Below are 27861 nucleotides of genomic sequence, written 5' to 3' on the forward strand. Positions count from 1 at the left end.
TCTCAAAGCACTTTGCAATGATGGGGATGAGTGCAACTGGATGGAAGTCATTCAGGCCCGTGGCAGTGGAATGCTTCGGCACTGGCACGATGGTGGCGATCTTGAAGCTTGTGGGGACAACTGCCTGGGCCAGAGACAGATTAAAAATGTCCGTGAAGACCCCGGCCAACTGCCCTGCAGAGACTCTGAGCACACGGCCAGGTATTCCATCCGGACCAGCTGCCTTCCATACATTCACCCTGCTCAGGGTGGCACAAACATCGGAGGTGGAAAGTGAGAGAGGCAGTTCACCAGGTGGGAGATCCGCTTTGAGGATGACCTCCTTGTTCTTGGTCAAAGCGAGTGTAGAAGTAATTGAGCTCATCAGGGAGGGAAGCAGAGCTGGAAGTGGGCACAGTACTAGGTGGTTTGAAGTCTGTAATGACCTGTATGCCATGCCACATGCGCTGGGGGTCCCAGGAGTTGAAATGCTCCTCGATTCTCTGTTTGTATATGCATTTAGCCTGAGAGATTCCCCTCCTCAGGTTGGCCCTGGCTGAGCTGTAAGCCTCCCAGTCTCCAGACCTGAAGGCTGAATCTCTGGCTTTGATCAGGAGGCGAACTTCTCTGTTCATCCATGGTTTCTGATTGAGGAACACTTTTATTTGTCTTTGTGATGTCACTCTATCTACACACTTGTTGATGTGCTCAAGGACAGAGTTGGTATATAAATCAATGTTAACCTGAGAGTCTGGTGGCATGGGCAGCAAACGCACTCCAGTCTGCATGCTGGAATTGGTGCTGAAGAACAGAGTCAGCACCCTCCAGCCGGATCTTAATAGTCTTCATTGTGGGTTTGGTGTGCTGGATTTGAGCATTAAGCTCTTAATTGAAACTGTAAATTTCAGGTAGAAGAAGTGAGCCCTTGCTCTGAGTTCTAAGAAACTGGAACAAATGGATTTTAAATTCATTCCAAGCAGTTACAAAGTAACTCAAAATCAGTTTTCTTTTGTTTAGTTTATATTACATATATGCTACTACATAAATGTAATTAAGATGTAAGTAATTTACCTAACCTATTTTCAGTTGTCTTTCATGTATTGGACAATTTACTATAAGACGGAAATTTATCAGATGATCATTTAGGAACTCCAATAATTATAATATTTGTTTTCCATACGTGTTGCATGCCATCTTAATTCATTGTAGTTATGTTCAAGATTATGGAAAATCACATCTTCCTTGGTTCTCCATTGTTGAAGTATTTTGAAAATTGTACCAATTTTCTAGAATTTTATAGCTGTTTCAGAATTCTTCATGACCTCTAATGCAGTTAATATTATTATTTTACAGGTTGTAGAAAATGTTCTAAAAGTGAACCCTATACTAGGGCCTCAGATGTTTCAGCCACTTCTTCCAACGGTGGTTAAAGGAATCTTGGATGGAGAGGTAGGAATTTAGAAATCTAATGCGTGGATGACATGTGCATTAGGTGCTGTGCAGTTTCATATTAACATAGTGTTAAGCAAACCATTTGTAAGACTAGCACGTATATCTCAAGTTTAAAAGTGACACCCAAGAAGGAGATTATAGCAATGAACAGAATCAGCTGGCAGTTCTTTCCGAGTGAGAGCATACACAGGCAATTTTCATTTCACCGTCTGCGGTAACTTGTAGTAGCCACTGAAGCTGCATGCACATCTTCGTGAAGTGGGAGGAAATAAGATCACCCGGGAGGAAAGCAATCATATGTACAATCTGAACTGCACCTAATGTCAGGATTAAATCTATGTCACCGGAGCTGTGAAACAGCAGTACTAATTTTTGTGCTACCTGGTGCTGTAATATGTACCATAAGCTGCTGGAGTGATCACTGTCTAATCTGTTCTGTTATCTCCATCAAACAACACAATAGAATAGTAGTTAGTGTAATGCCATTTCAGCACCAGTGACCTGGGTTCAATTCCGCCACTATCTGTAAAGAGTTTGCACATAGTCCCCATGATTGTGTGAGTTTCTTGGTGCTCTGGTTTCATCTCAAAGACATATGGGATAGTAAATTAATTGGTCTCATGCATGTGATCAGCAGTGTGGGCTTGTTGACCTAGAAGGGCCTGTTACTATCCTATATATCCAAATAAAATAAACTGACCCCAAAACAGAATCACCAGAAACATTCTGGCAAGGAAGATAAGTGTTCAATCTCCCCAGGATCCCCCATAGGGAGCTCTTGTCAGGCAGCCTGTAGACTCCCTAGCCACATGAACCACAGGATTTTCACAGTATGCTGTCTTCTGTGGACTCCACCGTAATTGGCACTGGTGAATAGACTCTTGGCTTTTGCACCAAGAAGAACCAGGGTAGTTTTAATGAGAATGTCCATGAGCTAATTAATCAGAAAAACAAGGTTTAGCCGGATTGAATCTCTACAGTTTTCCATGGGTAAAGAAATAATTGCAGTAGATTCTGTAAGTAGATGTCCAGCAGAAAACCCTTGACCTAACTTAAGAACATATGTTGGGTGGAAGCAACATTGGAGGCCCAACAACTTACTGATAGCCATAAATGTACACATTCAAGACTGGTTAGGCCCAGACATTCAAGGTCCAACCATACTGTGAGCCAAGAATAGTTGTGAACTTATGAAGCACAGAGAGGCAGCTGCTATTCAACAACTGCTGAAAGGAACACTTCAAAGACCTCACTCACAACTCTGACCTTGACATGGACATCCTGCTCCCAGACTGTTTTTCCCACTCCCATCAGGAGGAGGCTACGTAGGATGTCAGGACCACCAGAATCAAAAACAGTTACTTTCCCCAAGCAGTAAGGCTGATCAACACCTTCACACCTCCAACCATCGGTTCTTTACTATTTTCTGTAGACACTCCTCTGCCTAGTGTCACTTTATGGACATACAATCAATGTATATAAGCTATCTTAAGTATTTATATTTGTTGTGTTTTTATAATAATAATGATAGTTATTATTATTATTGTGCTGTGTGTTTTTTTGTGCTGTGTCAGATCTGAAATAGCAATTATTTCGTTCTCCTTTACACTTGTATACAAGAAATGGCATTAAACCGTCTTGAATTTTAACATGTTAACATAGTAGCCTATTTGCAACAGCCTTTCTGCCACTACAGAATAACAAATAAACTGTAAGATCATATCCTAGTTAAATAAAAGACAACATTGGGAACAGGTGTTAGCCTGCTGTAGTTCTAAAACTCAGTGACTTCGAGCATTAGCCACAAGTCTGCAATATCATTGTTCATTCTGGGAAATGGGGAATGTACTGGGGGAACTGAAAGATGCTGTAATTGTAACCCTCTCCAATAAATCAGGTAAAACTAACCGTTATAACTACAGATGAGTCTCCCCCCACCCCCGCCACTGTCTCTCTCAGTGAGGGACATTGCTTCTGTCCTCCCCAATCCATTCCAAGTGGCTAAAATGCTGTTTCCCAACCAACATTATGGATTACATCAGTCAAGAGGCATCATTCCAAGTGGCTAAAATGCTGTTTCCCAACCAACATTATGGATTACATCAGTCAAAGAGCATTTTCACCATACTGCTCATCTCACTTCCAACTAACTTCCTGTGGAAGTGGAGTGAGCCATTAAAACAAATTGTTGGAACCAATTAAGGTTTAATGATTCAGAATGAACAAAAAAGCGGATACCATTAAGACAATGACTCAGTCAGACTGTCAGGGATGATAGGCAGATGATAGGAAAAAAATGCAGCCAGCCAGGTGAATATCTGTGCATTAGGGATGCACTCAACATTTTTATCTCAATACATGGAGTAGAAGAAATAAGGTGAATGATCTTGTTGCACTATTACAGATTGCCAGGTATGATGTTGTGGCAATCACTGAACTATGGCTGAAGGATGATTGTAGTTGGGAGCTGAATATCCAAGGTTACTCGTTGTATTTGAGGGACAGGAAGATAGACAGAGGGGGTGGCATGGCTCTGCTGGTAAAGGGTGGTATCAAATCTATAGCAAGATGTGACTTAAGATTGGAAGGTGTTAAATCTTTGTAGGTTGAGTTAAAAAACTGCAAGGGTCAAAGGTCCCTGAAGGCACTTATATTCAGGCCTCCCAACAGTATCTGGGATGTGGACCACAGATTACAATGGGAAATAGAAAAGGCGTGTCAAAAAAGCTGTGTTACGATAGTCATTGGAGAATTCAACATGCATGTTGATTGGGAAAATCATTTTGGTAATGGAACTCAACAGAGTGAGTTTGTTGAATGCCTACAAGATGGCTTTTTAGAGCAGTTTGTTGTTGAGCCTACTAGAGGATCAGCTAGTCTGGATTAGGTGTTATGTAATGAACCAGAAGTGATTAGGGAGCTTAAGGTAGAAGAACCCTTAGGAGGCAGTGATCACGATATGACTGAGTTCAAATTAAAATTTGACTGGGAGAAAGTAAAGTCTGACATAACAGTATTTCAGTGGAGTAAGGGAAATTAAAGTGTTATGAGAGAGGAGTTGGCCAAATTAAATTGGAAGGAGGTGCTGGTAAGGATGACAGCAGAGAAGCAATGGTGAGAGTTTCTGGGAACAATGAGGAAGGTGCAGGATAGATGTATTCCAAAAACAAATACACAAATGGCAAAATAGTGCAACTGTGGCTGACAAGGGAGTCAAAGCTAATGTAAAAGCAAAAGAGAGGGCATAAAACAAATTAAAATTAGTGGGAAGATAGAGGCATTAGTAATGATCTTTCAAGATCATTGGACTCTTGCATGGTGACAGAGGACTAGAAAACTGGTAATGTCACTTCACTCTTTAGGAAAGGAGGAAGGCAGCAGAAAGGGAATTATAGACCAGTTAGTCTGACCTCAGTGGTTGGGAAGATGTTGGAGTCATTTGTCAAGGATGGGGTTATGGAGTACTTAGTAACACAGGACAAGATAGGACAAAGTCAGTATGGTTTCCTCAAGGGAAAATCTTATCTGTTGGAATTTTCTGAGGAGAGTACAAGTAGGATAGATAAAGGGGATTCAGTGGATGTTGTGTATTTGGATTTTCAGAAGGCCTTTGACAAGGTGCCACACGAGGCTGCTTACCAAGTTAAGAGCCCATGGTATTACATGAAAGTTACTGGCATGATTAGAGCACTGGCTGATTGGTAGGAGGCAGTGAGAGGGAATAAAGATCTTTTTCTGGTTGGCTCCCAGTGACTAGTGGTGTTCTGCAGGGGTCTGTGTTGGGACCGCTTCTTTTTATGCTGTACATCAATGATTTAGATGATGGAATAGACGGCTTTGGTGCCAAGTTTGCAGATGATACGAAGGTTGGTGAAGGGACAGGTAGTGTTGAGGAATTGGGTAGGCTGTGGAAGGATTCAGACAGATCGGGAGAATGAGTAAGAGTGACAGATGAAATACAGTATTGCAAAATGCATGGTCATGCACTTTGGTAGAAGTAAATGTGCAGACTATTTTCTAAATGGGGAGAAAATCCAAAATTCTGAGATGCAGAAGGTCTGGGGAGTTCTTGTACAGAACACTTTAAAGGTAAACTTGTAGGTAAAGTCGGTGGTAAGGAAGGCAAACGCAATGTTAACATTCATTTCAAGAGATCTAGAATGCAAGAGCAGGGCTGAGATGCTGAGGCTTTATAAGGCACTGGTAAAGCCTCACCTTGAGTATTGTGAACAGTTTTGGGCTCCTTTTCTAAGAAAGGATGTGCTGGCATTGGAGAGGGTTCAGAGGAGGTTTACAAGGATGATTCTGGGAAAGAAAGGGTTATCATGTAAGGAATATTTGATGGCTCTGCGTCTGTAGTTGCTGGAATTTAGAAGGATGAGGTGGAATTTCATTGAAACCTTTCAAATGTTGATAGGTGTAGACAGAGTAGATGTGGAAAGGATGCTTCCCATGGTGGGGTAAAGTCTATGACAAGAGGGCTGGGCCTGAGGGTAGAGGGGCATCCATTTAAAACAGAAATGTGGAGAAATTTCTTCAGCCAGAGGATGTTGAATTTGCTTGTTTTGCTACCACAGGTAGCTGTTGGGTGTATTTAAGGCTGAGCTTGATAGGTTCTTGAATGGACTTGGAGTTGAAGGTTATGGAGTGGGGCTGAGGAGGAGTAAAAAGTATCAGCCATGATTGAATGGCAGAGCAGACTTGATGGGCCAGATGACCTCATTCTGGTTCTAGGTCTTGTGGTGTTATAGTCTTAAGCAGCAATGGCATCCTGTGGTAATCCCTTCATGGATATGTCAATCTCTTTTTAACCTTTAGCTTGTACACTTGTATGTTTCAGTCGGTCAGTCCTTCCCTGACAACCCCTTCCATCCCCAGTGTTCCAAACCCCAGCTGTATCTACAATTACCCACGTTCTTTTACTTCTAATGTTTCCAAACCCAGTTCCAGCCTCAGATTAATTGCTGATATTTCACTGCCTGCCAACACAAGAAATCAAATGGAATTAATCCTGTGGGTGATGTGGTTCACCACATACCATAGCTGATGGCTTTGGAGGAATGCACTGTATTTATTAAATCTCACCATACAAAATGTCTGACCTTGTGGACAGTGATGACTTGACATTTGTCAAGCATTTTCAAGAACCAAGGTCACCTTGACCGTAGTCATCTAGTTGCAGTACACTGATAATGTCTGTGTATGCAGACATGTCTTGAGGTTACTGTCCAAGTTAACATTAATTCGTACACTGAAGCATGCAAGTGAGTGGATCTTAGGTTCAACGTTTGCAAGACTCAAGTCTTCTATTAGCCCATTCCTCATTCCCCATTTTCCAACTGTTCTCTGATGATAAAGGTTCACAGTGCACAGCTGGAAAAATCTCAGCCATCACTTAGTGAAGGCAGCCATTGATAATGAAATTCACCCACCTATCCTTCCTGTCTGGCACTTCACAATACTTCAAGATTATTTTTGTGGTAGCTGACTTAAACATCTAAACAACAACAACAAAAGCTCTAGGAACAAGCAATATTTCCTTGTTCTAACTAGTCTCAATTTTAGAGCATTTGTATATGAATTTTGTAAAATATATAGCCATGAATGTGTTTAACTCCCAATTAAAAATTGGCATTAATATTCAAGACCTGGGAGGATATACTGTTAGGAGGTTTCTCTGGGGTTTTGGTGTTTAACACAAGTGGGCAGTTTAACTACCTCTTCAAATACATCTCGAACTGCCAATTGGATATACTGGCAACATTAATTTATTCTCTACAACTAAGATTTTCTCTTAATGGGTTCACTATTGATTTCAGTAAAGTTTTCATATTTATCTTATTCTGCTGCACAGCAAGCTACATTGAGGTTCTTAAACTACCATAGAAAATATTGAAAATGTTAAATTGATCAAGTGGCTGGCATTTCTGGGGAGGGAGGCAGAGGTATTGTTTCAGGCCAATTACTTCAATCAATACAAGGGAAAGATGGAATTTTTGAGTTCCAGGAAAGGGAGAGAGGTGAAGAGAAATAATGAAATGCCACCATATATTGTACTACCCAGGGTTCATTTTCTTGCAGGAATTCACAATAGAACAAAGAAGTATAATTGAACCTATAAAAAACTGCATGCAAACACAAACTAACAAGCAACTAGTGGAAAAGAAGACAGACCGCAAATACCAAAGAAAACAGATAATCAATAAGTAAATAAAAATACTATGAACATGATTGTGTCCTTGAAAGTGAGTTCATAGGTTGAGTTCAGTGTTGAGATGAGTGAAATCACCCACACTGTTTCAGAAGTCTGCTGGTTGAAGGGTAATAAGGCTGGTTGACACAAGTCGTACCAACTGAGAGAGAGCAGTCTAAAAGTCATAGAACAGTGTAACACAAAAACCAGACCCTTTGGCCCATGAAGTCCATTAATCTTCCCAGTTCGCTTGCCCTACACCCAGACCATAGCCCTCGATACACCTCCCAACCATGTACCTATCCAAATGTTGTAATCAATCCCATATCCACCACTTCTGCTGGCAGCTCATGCCACACTCTTACCACCCTCTGAGTGAATAAGTTCATCCTCAAGTTCCCCATAAATATTTCACCTTTCACCCTTAACCTATGACCTCTAGTATTAGTTTCACCCAACCTCAGTGGGAAAAAGTCTGTTTACATTTACCCTATTTATACCCTTCATAATTTTGTATACTATCAAATCACTCACTCTCCTACACTCTAGGGAATGAGGTCCTAACCTATTCAATCTTTCCCTGTAACTTAGGTCCTCCAGTCTTGGCAACACTCTTGTAAATTTCCTCTGCACCAATTCTATCTTGCAGATATACTTCCTGTAGGTGGATGACCAGAACTGAACCCGATACTCTAAATTAGGTCCCACCAATGTCTTGTACAACTTGAGCATAGCATGCCAACTCCTGTAGTTAATACGTTTATTTATGAAGGTCAGTGTGCCAGAAGTTCTCTATCACCCTATCTACCTGTGACTTTCAAGGAATTATGGCTCTGTGTTTTCGGGTTCCTTCGTTCTACCTCACTGCTTATTACCCTACCGTTCACTGTGTAAGTTCTACCTGGTTCGTCCTCCCAAAGTTCAACACCTTGCACCTGTCTTCATTAAATTCTATCTGCTATTTTTTCAGATCTGTCTGGAAGAGAAATAGAAAAAGATGAATGAAAATAATGAAGAGAGGGAAAAGAAGCAAGGTTTCTGTCATTCTCTAAGCTAACACTAACTCTTTTTCTTTCTCCAGTGATGCTAAGGATTTCCAGCGTTTTCTATTTTGAGTTTCCAATATCAAATTTTTGAGTGAGCTTGCCTAATAGGGTATTTATTGCCCTTAATTAGCCTAGCTATTGACATCATTCAGAAACTAAATGACCAATCCTGATATTTCAGATCATTAAATTATTTATAAAGTGGTTGCATCGTATTTGAGCAAGTAAACTAGCATTTTGTATGAAGGCATTTGGGCTGTCTTGTAATTGAACAGGTTATGATGCTAAAAATAAAATTATTTCCCTTGTCTATTCAGATGGATGGTTACTATTTTTTAAAATTTCTTCAACATAAGAAAGGAGAACTAAAGGATTAACAAAGGAAACCTTCAGAACATTTATTTTTGTTGGAATAAATAGGCACATAAACGAACCACATTGAACAGAATTTGTATTTTCATGTACTTCAGAGATATCCAGTGATAATGTCTACATACCTGGGCATCACAGGACGAGTGCTATTGCAAAATACCGTCTTCTTCTCTTCCCTCCTCAACCAGATTGCATTAGAGCTTAATCGTGAGGTAAGTGCTGACAAGTCCATTTCTGACACAACTGTATGATGGAAGTCACAACCACAGGTTTAGAAATTGATAGTTGCAAAGTAGTATAGCAAAGATAAGCAATGTAACTCTACCTATTTTAGCTATAATAGGTAATACAATCTCAGATAGATTAAAGAAGATATTGTTTTACTGAATATATTGATGTACTTTATAAATCTATTTTTATAGGTTTAATCTTTTTATGCATTTTTTGTCTTCTGTGAATTTTTCGCTGAAGCTTTGTATATAAAAAGTTTCAGAAATACTCTATTATTTGACTTTGATATTTGAAGCAATACGATATACTTTATTTGACAGTAAAAATTCTGGCATACTTCACTGTTCACATTTGAACAGAATAGAATTTCAAGCTATTGTTTCTCATTTTATGTTGAAGTAGTTTAATTTTCCATTGTCACTATTAAATTACAGATTTTATATCTTGTCTTTGGAATTTCAATTGGGTGGCTACAATTCTGTGTTTCTTTAAACACCATCATTATCCCTGATTATGTATGTTCTTAACTACTGAATAAACAGTTTAAGGTACTCATGTAGCTTTTCTGAAAAGTGTGCTGGCAAGTTTGCCATGTAACAATCATTCCCACAATCCAGTATATTTTGTACAAAAGCATGTGGGAAAATTGGACCAAAAATGATATAAAATCAAATGCTGTTGAAATGATGTTTAAATTAGGGGATACCAATTTATTCTTGAAGCACGGAGGTATTCTTGAAACTGCAAGGTATTGGGAATGGTGAAATGTAGGACCGTCAGAAATAAAATCCAAGAAATTGTTTGGAAACGATTTCTTATTTAAAAAGAATTTATGTAATTAAACAATGCATTCCAAAAGTAAGTAAATACTGCATTCAGTTAGGTAATCATGTAAAGTACAGCAGAACTGGTGCATTGTGGGAGAGATTTGTCAAGGAACTGGAATTTCAAATGTATTAAAATTAATCTGTTATTTTCTTTAATGAGCACATTTCACTGTAATTTCATTTGTTTACAAACATTAGACTTTGGAAAATTTGAATAATGATTTTCACAGGAACATTGTACTGTCCTAATTGAATTTTTGGGTCAATTCTGGTAACTTTTTGTCAGTTTAAGATTAGTTATCTGCATTTTTTGCAATTGGTTTGTCATAAACACAACTTTTTAGCTTTTTAGTCTCATTTTCATTTCAATGTTTATTCAGATTATAATTATGATTGAACATCACATCTTAATATGTTTATTAATGTGACTGCACTATTAAGATCTAAATTTTAAAATGAATCTCTCCATTGTCAAACTATTTAACTTAATTTGAACTTTTAATCCATTGAATTTACCTTCTATATAGATGGATCAGCTTCTTGGCAGTTTAATTGAGATGTGGGTTGAGCGAATGGATAACATCACACAACCAGAGAGGCGCAAACTTTCTGCTTTGGCATTACTTTCACTATTGCCGTCAGAAAACAGGCAAGTCAGTTCTACTTTTGATACAGCACAAAGCTGTCTGTATATATTCTTCAGTGATCTGATTAATGTTGGTTTTTATTTGAGATATCCATTGAAGGTGCCTGATATGATGATTACTGACTTTCACACTGGACGTTAGTTTAGGCTCTGTTAGTGATTTTAAGTGTGTTGTTAATGTTATTGTACTGTTTTTGTGCCTCTGTGATTGTTTTCAATTTGCATGCTCTACTTTTGGAAAATATGCAGAAAATAATACTACTGGCTTCAAATTGTGTATCTTGACTTTTGAGGGTACTTAACCACAATTTATAGAAAAGGTGAGAACGGCTCACATTTTAGATGAGGTGCATGAATGGCTTTAGTTCAATTTGTAATCCTCTAATGATAAAATGGAATTACATGTTTAGTCATTTGAAGGTAAATGGGTTGTTCATGAAGAGTTTCTGTATGGACGAGAGATGGTGAAGTGCATGTTGACCCCGAGAATATGAGGCTAAGGAAATGTAATTGGAAAGCTGCCAATATTCAAATAAGGAGGAAGGCAAAAGGTGGGCAGCTATGGGCCTGTTATTTCTTACTGGAAAAAACTGTCAATTAAGGAAGTTACAACAGTACTTTTAGAAATTCATAATCTAATTAAGCAGTGCAGCACAGCTCTGTGCTGGGGAAATTGCGTATGGCAAACTTTTTAAGATTTTCTTGCAGAGCTCTTGACCAGGATTGATGTGATGTAGGAGTGGTGAACCTCTTTGAAACTGTGTCCAAATTGGTGATAGTCTTCTAAAGAAGACATCCTCTGGGGTGCCATAGTAATCTTGAGCGAGATTATCATTGATTAGTAGCTATCATTATATACATTTTTAAAGGAAAAAGGATGAATCCTGTTGCTTATTTATGTGTATTCATTGTTTTACTATTAATAAAAGTATAGCAGACAGATTGAAATAAATCATTTTTGAAAACCTTTTAAAAAGATGATGGAAAAATAACATTCTTTCTAAGTGGTATAGTTATTGTGTTGTACCTCATATGTAACACAAGAAATGTGAACATGAGATTATAAACTGTGGTGCACATTCATTGTGAAATAACAGATTGACAATGCTAATTCTCCCGCTAACCTTGCCCCTTTGCCTGGTTAGTCACACCTCTTCGTTCTGTCCCTGGTCTAGTTTCCTCAGTAGTTCACACACTTTGCCCTCCCATTCTGCACTTCTTGGCAGTTCACCATTTACAGTAAAGCAATCACTATCTCTGCTGGTCAAAACAATCCCTTCAGTTAATGTGCTGTACTGGTTTATAACTCAAAAATTAGGATTCAAGACACAGGCATTCCAAACAGTTTCATTTATTTTCACCAACACTGTTACATGGGTTTGTAGACAGCAGAATGGCCCCAAAAGACGCAAGGGTCAGTTTGGGATGTCCTAAAATAATGCCTGGGTTGGTTGGAGTAGACGCACTATACCCTATGCAGGCGGATTTAAACCCTCAGTTTGGCTTTGCTGAAAGGTGCGAGGGTTGGATTTGACAGTTGGTGAACAGTTATATTGGACAGTTAATGACAAAGTGTGTCATGGAGAAAGCCTCTGTATATTTATAAGTTTTTGTACATGATTGTTTACACTGGTCTACTTGTAAATACTTCCTTTTCCACAGCCTTTGGAGAGCTTTTGCTCTTTTTCTTTCCCCCCCACCTGGCTCTAAATAAAATCCTCTGTACTAATGTGCTGTTGCGGCTTACCATCTGTTTTCTCAACTGGTGACCCTCATCGAGCATGCTCACCCACACCTGATAGCAAGGTGTGACACTCATAAAAGATCAAGGAAAGGATAATAATCACACTCTATACTCAGTGAGACTTTTGTTGCTGCACTAACAATAACAAATATTTTGCATCTAGTTTGTATTTCGTTGGTTTTGAGAGCATTAGTACGTCTACTTAAATAATTAGAATTGACCAGGTTCATCACTGAAAATAATTACTCGCGCATACTGTTAATATTTCCATTGTAAAATTTTTCAGTTAAGTCCAGTACCAAACCAATATCTTTTGATATTTTCTAGTTCAGCTCTTAAGTCAACAAATTTTGCCTCCAAATTGAGTTGCTTTGTAAATCAATCAATTGCATTTCAAAATTATCTAGATCAATCCACTGCAACATTTCCAAATCCAGTTTGTCTAATGTTATACTGTCTGTGTACTTGATGAACTTTGCAGTTGCTTCAAATGTCCTGAAATTAATGAGTTTTTAAAAAAAATTGTTCTGTTTTTAAAAAAGCTAACATCAGTCTACAAACTCATGTGGTATTCTTGACAAAAAAATTTCTTTTTTTGAAAATAAATTTCATCTAAACACTCAGCAAATTGATTCAAGGATATAACCTCTACTAAGCTAATGAACATTGTTATACATATTTAGTCCTGTGTACATCAAATTTACCTCATTCAGTAAATTTTGATGTCGTCAGATTGTAATTTTGGAGTTAATTGTAGCATTGCATTTGTTGGCCGAATCGAATGTGGTAATGAATCAGCATATAGGAGGAAGATTGAAAATCTGGCTAATGTGCCACAACAACCACCTCTCATTCAGTATCAGCAAAACAAATGAATGACTACTGACTACAGGAGGAGGAAACCAGAGCTCCATTACCAAATCCTCCTCATATGATCGTAGTTGGAGAGGGTCAGCAACTTAAAATTATTACCTCTACTTTACTTGAGGTTAGTGAAAGTTCGGCATGTCGTCTAAAACTTTGTCAAACTTCTGTGGATGCGCAGTGGAGAGTATATTGACTGGTTGCATCGTGGCCTGGTATGGAAACACCAAAGCCTTTCAACAGAAACGCCTAAAAAAAATAGTGGATACAGCCCAGTGCATCAACGGAAAAGCTGTCCTCACCATTGAGCATGTGCAAGGAGCACTGTCGTAGAAAAGCAGCATCCATTATCAAGGTCTTCCACCACGCCCACTTCTTGCTGCTGCCATCAGGAAGGAGGTACAGGAGCCTCTGGTTGCACAGCAACAGGTTCTAGAACAATTATCACCCCTTAACCCCATCAGGCTCTTGTACCAGAAGGAATAACTTCATTCACCCCATCCCTGAACTGATTCCACAACCAATTAGACTCACTTTCAAGGACTCTACAGCTTAGGTTCTCAATGCTTGCCATCCATCCCATCCAACCATCCTTTGAATACTTGCACAATTTGTTGTTTGTCTTTGTTGTGTGCAGTTTTTCATTGATTCTATTGTGTTTCTTTGTATTTACTATGAATGCCCACAAGAAATTGAATCTCAGGGTAGTATATAGTGACATAGTAGGCAGTTTGATAATAAAAATACTTTGAACTTTGAGCATTGCAAGGAGCAGGGTATTACTGACAGCAGTATATGAATATCTGCATGCAATTTTGCACCAGAAGTTGAACTCAGTAATATAGCAATGACATTAAAAACTGTAAATTTTGCTGCTGTTGCAATTTAAGTGGCTGTAAATAATAATGCTAGTTTTTCAAAGGGAGTATGTACAGAGCAATCGATATCGTTGGTCACATAATTTCTGGCTAATTCAAAGCAAACTACTTATAACATGAGTTCATCCAAGCAGCTTGTCCTTTGGAGTCATCATATTCTACTTAATCAGAGAGTGGGACTTGAAAGAACATTCTTTGTCTTTGCATTATGCTATCATTAAAATCACCTGAGCTATTTCTTCCAGCTGTTTTGCAGAACACAGTTAATACCAAATAATGTAATTGATGTCAAATTATAGACTTAAATGTTCCTGATTGAAAATTGATGTTTATTTTTCCTGTAAGAAATTTTTTGAAAACATACTGTAAATAGTCTGATTTTATTGTCTTGTCACTATAGCTGACTTCATATTTCATTACATGTGTGATGAGCTTGAGAAGAATAATATTTCTTTTAAAAATTCATTTATATATTCAGTGCCTTGTTGACAAAGCTTGCATCTGTTTACGGTCTCAAATAGCCCTCAAGATGGTGACAGTGAGCTACTTTCTTAAACTACCACGGTCCTGCTCAAGGTATTTCTACAATGCTACTGAACAGGAACATAGAGAAATTATCCAGTTTTAATTGGACTTTGTAGTATTCCATAACCCATTTTGTGAGGTTGTTATCAATAATGCTCTAGTTAGTTATCAGCAGTTACAATGTGCTAATTGCAAAATGACAATGTAATATTTACTCAAATCAGCTGAAATAGGTAGTTGACTCTGCAGAGAAAGAAAAGGAACGTGCCTGGCTACATTCCATTTGCAGAGCCAGATTGGTTCAGAGACAAATAACATCTTGTGCTTTTACTATCCGATTAATTTGTATCTTTACTGATGTAATGTGGTCCAAGATCCTATCTTTCAAAGAAATTGATTAGCTCACCATCTAGGGGAAAGTCACCTGTGTAAATTTCTAATGTTAACTTTTGGTTCTCATTTCTTCTTCAATCCAGAATTTGTTTTCAATTTTTGAAAGGTAAAATAGGGGATGCGCACTTACTCATAACCTTCAGGTCTGTGACATTAACTTTGGGGGTACAGGCAACTTCAATTTGTTGTTGAAATACAACTTTATTTCCAGTGTCACTATCATTCACATTCGTGTTCTCAAATTGCACATCTGATGTTGAGGTATTGCTGGAGACAAAAAAAATCTAAACCTAGAGGAAAACCTCAGGGATCTGTTCTGGGATCCTTACTCTTTGTGATTTTTATAAATGACCTGGATGAGGAAGTGGAGGGATGGGTTAGTAAGTTTGCTGATGACACAAAGGTTGGAGGTGTTGTGGATAGTGTGGAGGGCTGCCAGAGGTTACAGTGGGACATCGATAGGATGCAAAACTGGGCTGAGAAGTGACAGATGGAGTTCAACCCAGATAAGTGTGAAGTGGTTCATTTTGGTAGGTCAAAAATGATGGCAGAATATAGTATTAATGGTAAGACTTGGCAGTGTGGAGGATCAGAGGGATCTTGGGGTCCGAGTCCATAGGACGCTCAAAGCAGCTGCGCAGGTTGACTCTGTGGTTAAGAAGGTGTACGGTGTATTGGCCTTCATCAATCATGGAATTGAATTTAGGAGCTGAGAGGTAATGTTGCAGCTATATAGGACCCTGATCAGACCCCATTTGGAGTACTGTGCTCAGTTCTGGTCACCTCACTACAGGAAGCAGGTGGAAGCTATAGAAAGGGTGCAGAGCAGATTTACAAGGATGTTGCCTGGATCGGGGAGCATGACTTCTGTGAATAGGTTGAGTGAACTCGGCCTTTTCTTCTTGGAGTGACGGAGGATGAGAGGTGACCTCATAGAGGTGTATAAGATGATGAGAGGCATTGATCATGTGGATGGTCGGAGGCTTTTTCCCAGGGCTGAAATGGTTGCCACAAGAGGACACAGGTTTAAGGTGCTTGGGAGTAGATACAGAGGAGATGTCAGGGGTATGTTTTTTACTCAGAGAGCGGTGAGTGCATGGAATGGGCTGCCGACAACAGTGGTGAAGGCGGATACGATAGGGTCTTCTAAGAGACTTTTGGATAGGTACACGGAGCTTAGAAAAAATAGAGGGCTATGGGTAAGCCTAGTAATTTCTAATGTAGGGACATGTTCTGCACAACTTTTTGGGCCGAAGGGCCTGTATTGTGCTGTAGGTTTTCTATGTTTCTAGAACACACGCACTCTTATGACTCAAATATATTTTATTTTACTTATGCACAACGAGAACAGCATGGCCATGTCACTACATTGTTATGAAGCCAGGACAGAAAACTGCTGTTTGTATACAGAATTGGCATATCAGTATTGACCAATTGTATATGTTTGAATTCCTTACTTGCAAGATCAATTGCCATTCACAATAGAGATGCTGAAAATCAATAGAAGCTACAAACTAACAACCAATGACATTTTGAAGTTAATAAAGCAATTGTCCCTTAGTTGTTAGCTGTATTTTACATCTGTTCATTATTCCTATGTTGTATAACACTGGCACCTGCTGTTTTGTTCCCGGTTGATTACACACTACCACAGTCATTCTCACCTATCTGTAGAAATCTGGTAGTGTCACTTCAAAGGTCTCACTTGACTACAACTGCCTCAAGCTATCCTTGCTTGAGCATTCCTTTACCCCCAATAACAATTACCCCCGCTTCCTTTACCTCCAATAACAATTACCCCCGCTTCCTTTACCCCCAATAACAATTACCCGCTTCCTTTACCCCCGATAACAATTACCCGCTTCCTTTACCCCCCAATAACAATTACCCGCTTCCTTTACCCCCGATAACAATTACCCGCTTCCTTTACCCCCGATAACAATTACCCGTGCTTCCTTTACCCCCGATAACAATTACCCGCTTCCTTTACCCCGATAACAATTACCCGCGCTTCCTTTACCCCGATAACAATTACCCGCTTCCTTTACCCCCGATAACAATTACCCGCGCTTCCTTTACCCCGATAACAATTACCCGCGCTTCCTTTACCCCCGATAACAATTACCCGCGCTTCCTTTACCCCCGATAACAATTACCCGCTTCCTTTACCCCGATAACAATTACCCCCACTTCCTTTACCCCTGATAACAATCACCCGCTTCCTTTACCCCGATAACAATCACCCGCTTCCTTTACCCCCGATAACAATCACCCCCGCTTCCTTTACCCCGATAACAATCACCCCCGCTTCCTTTACCCCCGATAACAATCACCCCCGCTTCCTTTACCCCGATAACAATCACCCCCGCTTCCTTTACCCCCGATAACAATCAGCCGCACTTCCTTTACCCCCGATAACAATCACCCACGCTTCCTTTACCCCCAATAACAATTGGTTCATGCCCCACTGTCAAAATGTCCCAGCCAGTATTTATCACAGAGTCCTTGTTGGCCCGCTGGACAGAGGGCCCGCCCCCTTAAGAGAGTCACAGTTACTCTAGCCTTGCTTACTTGAGGGGGGGGGTCCCCCTCCCCCTTTTCTTTCTCCCTGGGCCTCCTGTCCCATGATCCTCTCATATCCCTTTTGCCAATCACCTGTCCAGCTCTTGGCTTCATCCTTCCCCCTCCTGTCTTCTCCTATCATTTTGGATCTTCCCCTCCCCCTCCCACTTTCAAATCTCTTACTAGCTCTTCTTTCAGTTAGTCCTGACGAAGGGTCTCGGCCCGAAACATCGACTGTACCTCTTCCTAGAGATGCTGCGTGGCCTGCTGTGTTCACCAGCAACTTTGATGTGTGTTGCTTGAATTTCCAGCATCTGCAAAATTCTTCGTGTTTGCGTGCTTGCTTGAGCATTGTCTTTTTAACCCTTGCCTGACCACAACTTCCACACCCACACAGCCTCTGAGATTCCAGAGCTGGCAACCGCGGTTTCTTTGTCCTCACAGGTTTTCGTCCACAGTGATTAATGGCTCAATATTTGTCCATGGAAGTCCTTTATCACATGTCCATATAGCTGACCTTTGAATGTGGAATGGAGACCTAGACTATTCAGCCCTTGTAATAACAATCAGAGAGGCACAGGAAGGAGAGGAAAGGAAATTGTAATTACCAACAAGTACTTTATTGTCTCAACAGAAGAACATATTAACTTGCCCAACCCGAATACCTATGTCTACACCTACTAAGTTTTCCTGACCTTCCGCAAACAGTCAGAGAATAGAAAAGATAATACCAATTAAAAAGAAGTCTCTGCTGACCATATGTTGTTCATAGTCTGTTTTGAACCTCGATGTCCGTGAGGCACCTCACATCCACAAAGTGAATCTCCTAGTTATCACTGTCTTGTATCTGAAAACCTCTGCTTTTATACTCATTCTTTACCAGTTCAAATGTTACTTTTCAGTGTCATTGGCTACAGGTCGTATGACTGACCTTTAACACCTTTTTATTGGCTCTGCTTCAAGCCAGCATCCACTTATTGCCTGATTTCCAGCAAGTGACAACTGGTAATTTATGGCTCTTTATTTCAGTCAGCAACCTGCTCAAATCTCTTGGGGCAGACACAGACCTCGATATTCACAAACCTACATGTCATATACAATCAAAGAACATCTCACAAATATGATTTGAAAATAACACTGGCAGGGATGATGGCAAAGCAGCAATGGCTGGAATTTCTGGAAGCAATTCAGAAGGCATAGGATATATCTCAAAGGGGACAAAGTATTCTAAAGGAAATATGATACAACCATGACTAACAAGAGAAATCAAAGCCAAAGAGTAAAGCAGATATTAGTTAGAGGATTGGGAAGCTTTTAAAAACCAACAATAGATGACTAAAAAAGGTACTGAAGAAGGTAAAGATGGAATATGAAAATAACCTAGCTAAAATATTAAAGAGGATACTAAAAGATTCTTCAAATACATAAAGTGTAAAAGTGACGTGAGAGTGTATATTGGACCACTGGAAAATTATGCTGGAAAGATAGTAATGGGGGACAACTAAATAGCAGACAAACTGAATAAATATTTTGCATCTGTTTTCACTGTGGAAAACACTAGCAGTATGGTGGATGTTCCAGAGTGTCAGGGGTCATGAAGTGTGTGAAGTTACCATAACTAGATAAAAAGTTCTTGGAAAACTGTGAGGTCTGAAGATAGATCAGTCACCTGAACCAGATCCTGTACACGCCAGAATTTTGAATGAGGTGGCTTAAGAGATCGTGGAGGCATTAGTAATAATCTTTCAAGAATCACTGGATTTCACAATGGTTCCAGAAGACTGGAAAATTGCAAATATCACTCCACTCTTCAAGAAGGGAGAGAAGAAGAATAAAGGAATCTATAGGTCAGTTAGTCTGACCTCAGTGGTTACGAAGATGTTGGAGTTGATTATTAAGGATGGGTCTCCTGGAGACACATGATAAAATAGGCCGTAGTCAGCATGGTTTCCTCAAGGGAAAATCTTGCCTGACAAATCTGTTAGAATTCTTTGAAGGAATAATGAGCAGGATAGACAAATGAGAATCAGTTAATGTTGTGTACTTGAATTTTCAGAAGACTTTTCACAAGGTGCTGCACAAGAGGCTGCTTCACATGCTACAAGTCCATGGTATTACAGGAAAGATACTAGCATGGATAAAGCAGTGGCTGATTGAAAGGAGACAAAGAATGGGAATAAAGGGAGCCTTTACTGACTGGCTGGTGGTGACTAGCAATGTTACAGGGGTCTATGTTGGGACTGATTCTTTTTAGTTTATATGACAATGATTTGGATGATGGAATTGATGCCCTTATTGGAAAGTTTGCAGACGATATGAAGATAGGTAGAGAGGCAGATAGCTTTGAGGAAGTAAAGAGGCTATAGAAGGACTTAGATTGGGAGAATGGGCGAAGAAGTGGCAGATCAAACATAATATCTGGAAGTGTATGGTCATGAACTTTGATAGAAGAAATGAAAGTGTTGACTATTTTCTAAATGGAGAGAAAATACAAAAAAACTGAAGTGCAAGTGGGACTTGAACGTCCTTGTGCAGGATTCTCTAAAGGTTAATTTCAAGGTTGAGTCAGTGATGAGGAAGACAAGTGCAATGTTAGCATTCATTTCAAGAGGACTCTAATATAAAAGTAAGGATGTAATGTTGAAACTTTATAAAGTACTGGTGAGAACTCACTTGGAGTATTGTAAGCAGGTTTGTGCCCCTTATCTTAGAAAGGATGTGCTGAAACTAGAGAGGGTTCAGAAGAGTTTCAAGAAAACTATTTCTGTATTGAATGGCTTGTCATACGAAGAGTGTCTGGTGGCTCTGGTCCTATATACACTGGAATTCAGAAGAATGAGGAGTGACCTAATTGAAACTGATTGAATGCTGAAAGGCTTTCATAGAGTGGATGTGGAGAGGATATTTCCTATGGTGGGAGAGTCTAAGACCAGAGGACGGAGCCTCAGAATAGAGGGCGTCCTTTTAGAACAGAGATGAGGAATTTCCTTAGCCAGAGAGTGGTGAATCCATGGAATTCTTTGCCATGTCTTTATGTATAAGGCAGAGGTTGATAGTTTCTTGATTGGTCAGGGCATGATGGGATGTGGGGAGAAGGCAGGAGATTGGGGCCGAGAGGAAAATTGAATCAGCAATAATGAAATGATGGAGTAGATGCAATAGGCCAAATGGCCTAATTTTGCTCCTATATCTTATGGTCTTATAACTTATTTGGAAATGATCTCTAATCCAGCAGATTACATGGAACATCATTGTGTCTACTTTAAAACACTGATCAAACCAAGCGACTTTAATTCACAAAATGGAGGACATAAAACTTCCAGAAATTGGCAGCCTCCATTCCCAAGCACATTGCAAGAACGAAGACAATTGGCCTGCCTGCTTCCACTGTCCTTGGTTCATTTGAATTCACTGATTTGTAGACTGTATTTCTTTCTGGCCAACACTTCCTGATGTTTAACTTCCCAACTCGTCCCTAAATCCTAATCTGACCGCAAACTTTTCCAGCACATCACCTTCTTAACCAGAATTCAAACTTCATCCATCAACCAGTCGCAAATTTGAGATGAAATCAAGGCATTCAAAATCTAGAATTATAAATGTACTTTGCCCTATGTGATGTCTTTACCAAAATGGTGAAGGTGCATTTCCAGCCAAAAGTGACAACACAACTAAAACTTAATAATTTGTTTAACTTCCAAAGAAAGAGAGTCACATAGTTGAATTTATGGGTCATTACTTTTGCACTGTAGTTTCCCTTGAATATTGGCAGTATAATGTGTACAGTAATTAGGATATCTTTCATATGTTTTTTTTGATATTTTGGGGAATATAGAAGATAAATAGGATTTTGCATCTGACAATAATAAAGGTGTTCTTGGATCAGATGCAGAATTACTTTTTCTGGAGACTGAGTTCAAAACAAAATGACCTAACTGTTGGATCCGACTGCTTAATTGTCATTTTCTTCACAGTTTAACAATTTATTATCTGTATTTTAAATAGCCTTTATATACACACAGATTAATATGTTTCTAATGGCTATATGAAGTGTAATTCTGGAAGCTTGAACTGCATTAAGTGGCTACTATTTTCTTAATTGGTTACCTTTTTACTGCAGTTTTGAATAAGTATTTTATAATTGTTTCTCTTATTTATGATTTTTTTCTTATGCTTATGGTATAAAAGTAGCTGTTTTGCACTAGGTGCAATCTATCATCTCTAATTTAGATCCCCTCTCTTCAAGTAGTAAGACCCTTTATTCTGTTCTGTCACTGTTCTCTTTGTTCTATCAGCTCTTAATAAAACAATCAAGAAGCAACAAGTTTTATGCCTTGTTCGTGACTTCTAAAAGAACCTTGGATTTAAACACCAGAATCCAACAGTAACCTCAAGAAAAGAGTTGCAGCATACAGGGGTGTTGTCAAAAAAACATTTCTTTATACTAAGATGTAAAAAATCTGACACCGAAAACTCTTCCTGGTACTTGACTGAGGTAATTAAATGATACACTTACACAAATAAATACATATCCATTGCGTATGTGGTGATTATAAGGTAATGAGCTTTCCCAGCATTTTCACTTATTTTAGGTTATTAGCATTTTTTTGATTTTCGTTTCTTGTATGCAGAGCATTGAAGTGTGACTTTTCCCCAACGTTCCCTCCAAGAAAAGTATAGCTGAAGAGCAATTAATTTTGGCAATTCATTTTAGACTTGATTTAGGGTATTGATTTTAGACTGAAGAGAGACCAGACATAATCAGATTAAAGCAACAGGCTAAATTCTTTGAATTTCAGAGCTGGAGTGATGATTATGAAGCTGTTTAACAAAGTTTAGCCAAGTATTCCTATTAAATTCCATTAAGAGCCTTAATTTGGATAATAATATGTTACTTTTAACACTCATTTCAATTTACCAAATTCAAATTATATTGCAATATATTTCCTTGAACTCTTGTTCAGATGATTCTTCACCTACCTGTTCATAAGCAGTTGAACCTAGATCACTTTTTTTTCCTTAAAAAAGCTAAGAAGCTTAACAATTTGAAAATTTCAAAACTGAAATTGATATTTTCATTAGCTAAGGAAATTGATGATGATAAAGCAGGCTTAAAGAATGAAATGTCCTTGTGTGTCTCTCTATTTTAAATAAAAGATGTGGAAGACAACAGTGTGTAGACTTAAGGTATGTGATTTGTTAAATCTATCAGGAGAAGTTGGGAAGAATTCTTTTAGAGTATGAGAAGGGATCCAGAGTTCTGCTCTCAGGGTGATGGAGAGAGAAAATTTCATCCCATTAGGAAAGTATACGGATGACAACTGATTGTGGAAATTGACATTGTTCAAAGCTTCATTTATTGAAGTATATAACTCTGAAATTCTTCAATTCTCAGGTAGCCATGAAACCAAGAAAGAAAAAAAAGGCAGCACAATCATCAACCTCCACCCCCCATCCCACCTCCCCGCAAAAAAGAACAAAATAACGGAACAGGCATATTAACCCCCAAATCCCTTGTCCCACACAAAAAAAATGAACAAAACAAATGAGGCACTTCGACCCACTGGATAACTGCTAGGAAGCAGGATTAGCCTGTATAGCAATATACTTTGTATAAGTCAACACGTGTTTACCAAATATGACCTTGATTTAAAGAGTTAAAGAAAAGATTAGCTTGATTTGTCACATGTACGTTGAAACATTGAACATACAGTGAAGTCTGTTATTCTTAGTCAACAACCAACATTGTCTGAATACGTGCTGGGGACAGCCCACATGTTGTTGGCTTCTGGCGCCAAAGTAGCACGCCCATGACTTACCACCCCTAACCTACATGTCTTCAGGAATGTGGGAGAAAACTGGAGCACTCAGATGAAACCTGCATGGTCATGAAGAGAACATGCAAACAGTGACAGAAATTGAATCCCGTTGTTAGGGTTGGTGCTGTAAAGCATTGCACTATCTGTTACGCTACCATGCGCAGTAAATCTGTGACTCCAGTCTTTGATTGTTTCCTGGAAAATTAGTCAGTCAATAAAAAGGATTCTTTTAGTGAAAGAAACAAATTGCTGGAGGCACTCAGTGAGTCAAGCATTTTCTGTGAGGGCAAGGAATTCTGCCAGAGTTCCATGAGCCAGTCTTGATTAGGGGAACAGAGCTGGAGAGGGTCAGTACCTTTGGCATCAAAATATTAAAGGAGTATCCCAGAACCAGCACACAAGTGTCTTCACAAAGAAGCATGACAGTCCCTCAATTTTCTTAGTAATTTTAGTCGGTTTGGGATATCACCAAAAACCTGACAAACTTATACAGATATACAGTGGAGAGTATCCCAGCTAGTTGCATCGTAGCCTGATAAGGATACACCAATGCCTTTGAACAAAAAATCCTGCACAAAATAGTGGATACGGCCTAGTCAATCACAGGTCAAGCCTTCTGCACTATCGAGCACATCTACATGGAGCATTGTCACAGAAAAGTAGCAACCTTAGGGGCCCGCAACCACCCAGGTGATGCTCACTTCTCACTGCTGCCTCTAAGAAGAAGGTACAGGAGCTTCAGGACTCTTACACAACCAAAGGAACAGTTATTACCCCTCAGCCATCAGGCTGCTGATCCAGTGGGGATAATTTTACTCAACTTCACTTGCCCCATCACTGAAATGATCCCACAACCTATCGACTCACTTTCAAGGACTCTCCGTCTCATGTTCTTGATATTTATTGTTTATTTATTTACTATTATTATATCTATTTTTTTCTCAGCATAAGCTGGGAAAACCTGAGGTACAGGCATAGTTAAGCACACACATTTCTGAATTGCTTGGAACTTTTGGACTATTCTAGTGTATAGTATTGTGGCTTTCTGAAGAGTTACATAAATGTTGCTATGTAGGCCTAATTGTTTCATGCTAATGTGTAGTGACTTTGGGATGATACCAGTTGTGGATATTACTATTGGGATAATGTATACCCTGTTCATGTTCCATAGTCTTAAAATTTCCTCTTTTAATTCAGCATATTTCTTGTGTTTTTCGTGTGCTGATTTCTGTATGTTGTGAGTGTTTGGAATAATTAAGTTGTTCTTGTTATATCTAGATGGTTATTATGGATTGTCCTATCTGTAATAATGGTTGTAATGTAATTTGTAGGATTCTGACTCTAAAACTGGATCAGGCTTGTATTTATAGTGATATGGTGTCTTTTATGAGTTTGTATTTTAAAGCAGGATTTTGATGGATGATGTTTGCCTCTTGATTGTGCCTGTGTAAGTTATCAGATTGGGTTAAACTGCTGCAGGATCCTGTTTCTGTTTTCTCTTGGCATTTTCTGCATTTATCATTTTGAATTTGTTGGCATTTCATTATTATTGTATTTTTTTTGTGTGTTAATCACCTGGTCCTTTATTGCCACAAGGAACCCCTCTGTTTCTGGGAAGAGCTCTCCAACTCTGAGCCAGGCGTTCAATGCTTCACTACAGTAAGGAACACCTGTTGTTTGTTTCCGAGACTGTATCTTGGCAAGTCAGATTATTTGCCTGTACTCCTACTACCTGCATTCAGACAGATCATAAACAGCAAGACTCCAAAGATCAAGACAATCAAGAAGTGGTCACGGGAGGTCAAGAAACAGTTACAGGATTACCTTGAGTCAGTGGACTGGGCCGTGTTCAAGAACTCATCTGAGGACCTGAATGGCTACAGCAGAGTCGTTACAGACTTTATTGAAACAGCCATTGATGAGTGTGCCCCCATGAAATCGTTCAGAGTTTTCACTAATAGAAACCCTGGATGATCAATGAAATCCAGAACCATGCTGAGAGCCAGATCCGAGGCATTCAAGCCTGGCGATCAAGAACGCTACAAGAGGTTCAGGTATGATCTCCAGAAAGCCATCTCACAGGTGAAGTGGATTCCGGACTAGACTGGAATCAATGAGAGATGTTCGACAGCTAAGGCAGGGTTTGAATACCATAACCTCCTATAAAGCTAAATCTTGCAACGTAGGGGACAGCAAAGCTTTGCTACTAGATGAACTCACCCCCATGTCTCCCAAGGATCGTTTGATCTCAATACCTGAAGATGACATGTGGGTTGCCTTCAAGAGAGTGAATCCAAGGAAAGTATCTGGTTCGGGCGGAGTACCTGGCGAGTACTGAAGACCGGTGCCAACCAACTGGCTGGTGTAATCATGGATATCTTCAACCTCTCACTCCAGCAGTGTGTAGTACCCACCTGCTTCAAGCAGATTTCAGTTGTACCAGTGCCCAAGAAGAGCGTGGTAACCCGTCTAAATGACTATCACCCAGTGGCACTTACATCCACAGTGATGAAGTGTTTTGAAGGGCTGATGTTGAAGTATATCAACTCCTGTCTGAATAGTGGATTAGATCTGCTTCAATTCGCCTACCAGTGCAACAGGTCTATAGCAGATGCTATCTCCTTGGCTCTTCACACAACTCTGGAACATCTGGATGACAAAGATGCATACTCCAGGTTGCTCTTTATTGATTACAGCTTGGCATTTAACACCATCATCCCCTCAGAACTAATTGGTAAACTCCAAGACCTGGCTCTCAATACCTATCTTGTGCAATTCGATTCTGGATTTCCTTACTTGTAGACAGGAGTCAGTTTAGATGGCAAAAACATCTCCATCAGCACAGGAGCAGTGCAAGGATGTGTACTTCGCTCCCTGGTCTCCTCGCTTTACACCTATGACTATGTGGCACATTACAGCTTGCTGATGACACCACTGTTATGGGCTGTATCAAGGGCAGAATGGATCAGCATACAGGATAAAGATTGAAATCTTGGCTGAGTAGTGTAATAACAACAACCTCTTACTCAGTGCCAATAATATCAAGGAATTAATTGTGGACTCAAGGAGAAGGAAACCAAAGGTCCAAAGCCAGTAATCATCGGAGGATCAGAGGTGGAGAGGGTCAGTAACTTTAAATTCCTGGGTGTCACTATCTCAGACGACCTGTCCTGGACCCATCATAGAAATATTATTGCAAAGAAAATACGACAACGCCTCGACTTCCAAAGGAGTCTGCAAAGGTTCAGCATGGTATGTCATCGAAAACCTTGGTAAACTTCTGTTGATGTGTGGTGGTCCTGCCAAAGGGTTTCAGCCCGAAACGTCGACAGTATTTTTTTTTGCCATAGATGCTGTCTGGCCTGCTGAGTTCCTCCAGCAGTTTGTGTGTGTCGCTTGGCTTTACAGCATCTGCAGATTTTGTCTTGTTTGTGTGATGGAAAGTGTGCTGACTGGCTGTATTACAGCCAGGTATGGCAACACCAATGTCTTGAAGCAGAAAATCCTACAAAATGTAGTGGATTTGGCCTAGTATGTCACGAGTAAAAACCCTCCCAGCCATTGAGCACATCTATATGAAACGTTATCATAGAAAAACATCATCCTTCAAGGAACCTCACCACCCAGGCCATGCTCTTTTCTTGCTGCTGCCATCAGCTTAAAGGTACAAGTGCCTTAGGACCCGCACCGCTAGCTTCAAGACCAGTTACTGCCCCTCAACCATCAAGCTCTTGAACAAAGGGGGATAACTACACTCATTTAAAGACTCTGTTATATTGTTATTTCATCCTCATTATTTATTGCTATTTATTTAAATCTACATTGCACAGCTTGTTTACAGTTAACAGTTCCTGATGTTGCTGTTCTATAGATTTGCTAAGTATGCCCGCAGAAGAAGAATCTCAGGGTTGTACATGGCGACATGAATGTACTCTGATAATAAATTTTACTTCGAACTTGTTGACATCTAGGCATGTCTTCCACGAAGAGTCATGTTCTTCCGTTGGTTAACTTTTTCTTCTATAGTGATAACTTCATTTTTCTAGGTTGGGCTTTCATTTAAATTTTGTGGTATGCATTTCTTATCAGAATTCCATATGCTCAGCAGATTGCAGAATCTCGTTTTAATTGATGAAAGTATATTCTTGAAGGCTTTATCTGACCGTTGTGTAAATTCTGTTGTTTATTCATCTTCGTCCTCCTGTCCTGTGTAGTGTTAATCGAAGTGTGTTTGAGTGTACATAGTGTTTTCTAAAATTTGTCATTTCAGTCCCTTTTTTGTTTTTGTAAATTTTCTTGATTGGTTTCGGATGAAGATATTATGCCAAAT

At 39.4% G+C, this 27861-nt stretch overlaps 1 protein-coding gene across 6 annotated transcripts in view; it reads left to right on the top strand.

Moving 5' to 3' along the window:
- Positions 1-27861, top strand: part of ipo11 (importin 11) — a 427187-nt gene that overhangs the window by 201257 nt on the left and 198069 nt on the right. For all 6 annotated transcript variants that reach the window (XM_072252587.1, XM_072252591.1, XM_072252593.1 and 3 more), the window contains exons 26-28: positions 1333-1428; positions 9141-9254; positions 10628-10749. In XM_072252587.1, coding sequence (XP_072108688.1) covers positions 1333-1428; positions 9141-9254; positions 10628-10749 — 332 coding nt within the window. The remainder of the gene's footprint in view (positions 1-1332; positions 1429-9140; positions 9255-10627; positions 10750-27861) is intronic.

This window comes from Mobula birostris, chromosome 3, assembly GCF_030028105.1.
Source record: "Mobula birostris isolate sMobBir1 chromosome 3, sMobBir1.hap1, whole genome shotgun sequence".
NCBI lineage: Eukaryota > Metazoa > Chordata > Chondrichthyes > Myliobatiformes > Myliobatidae > Mobula > Mobula birostris.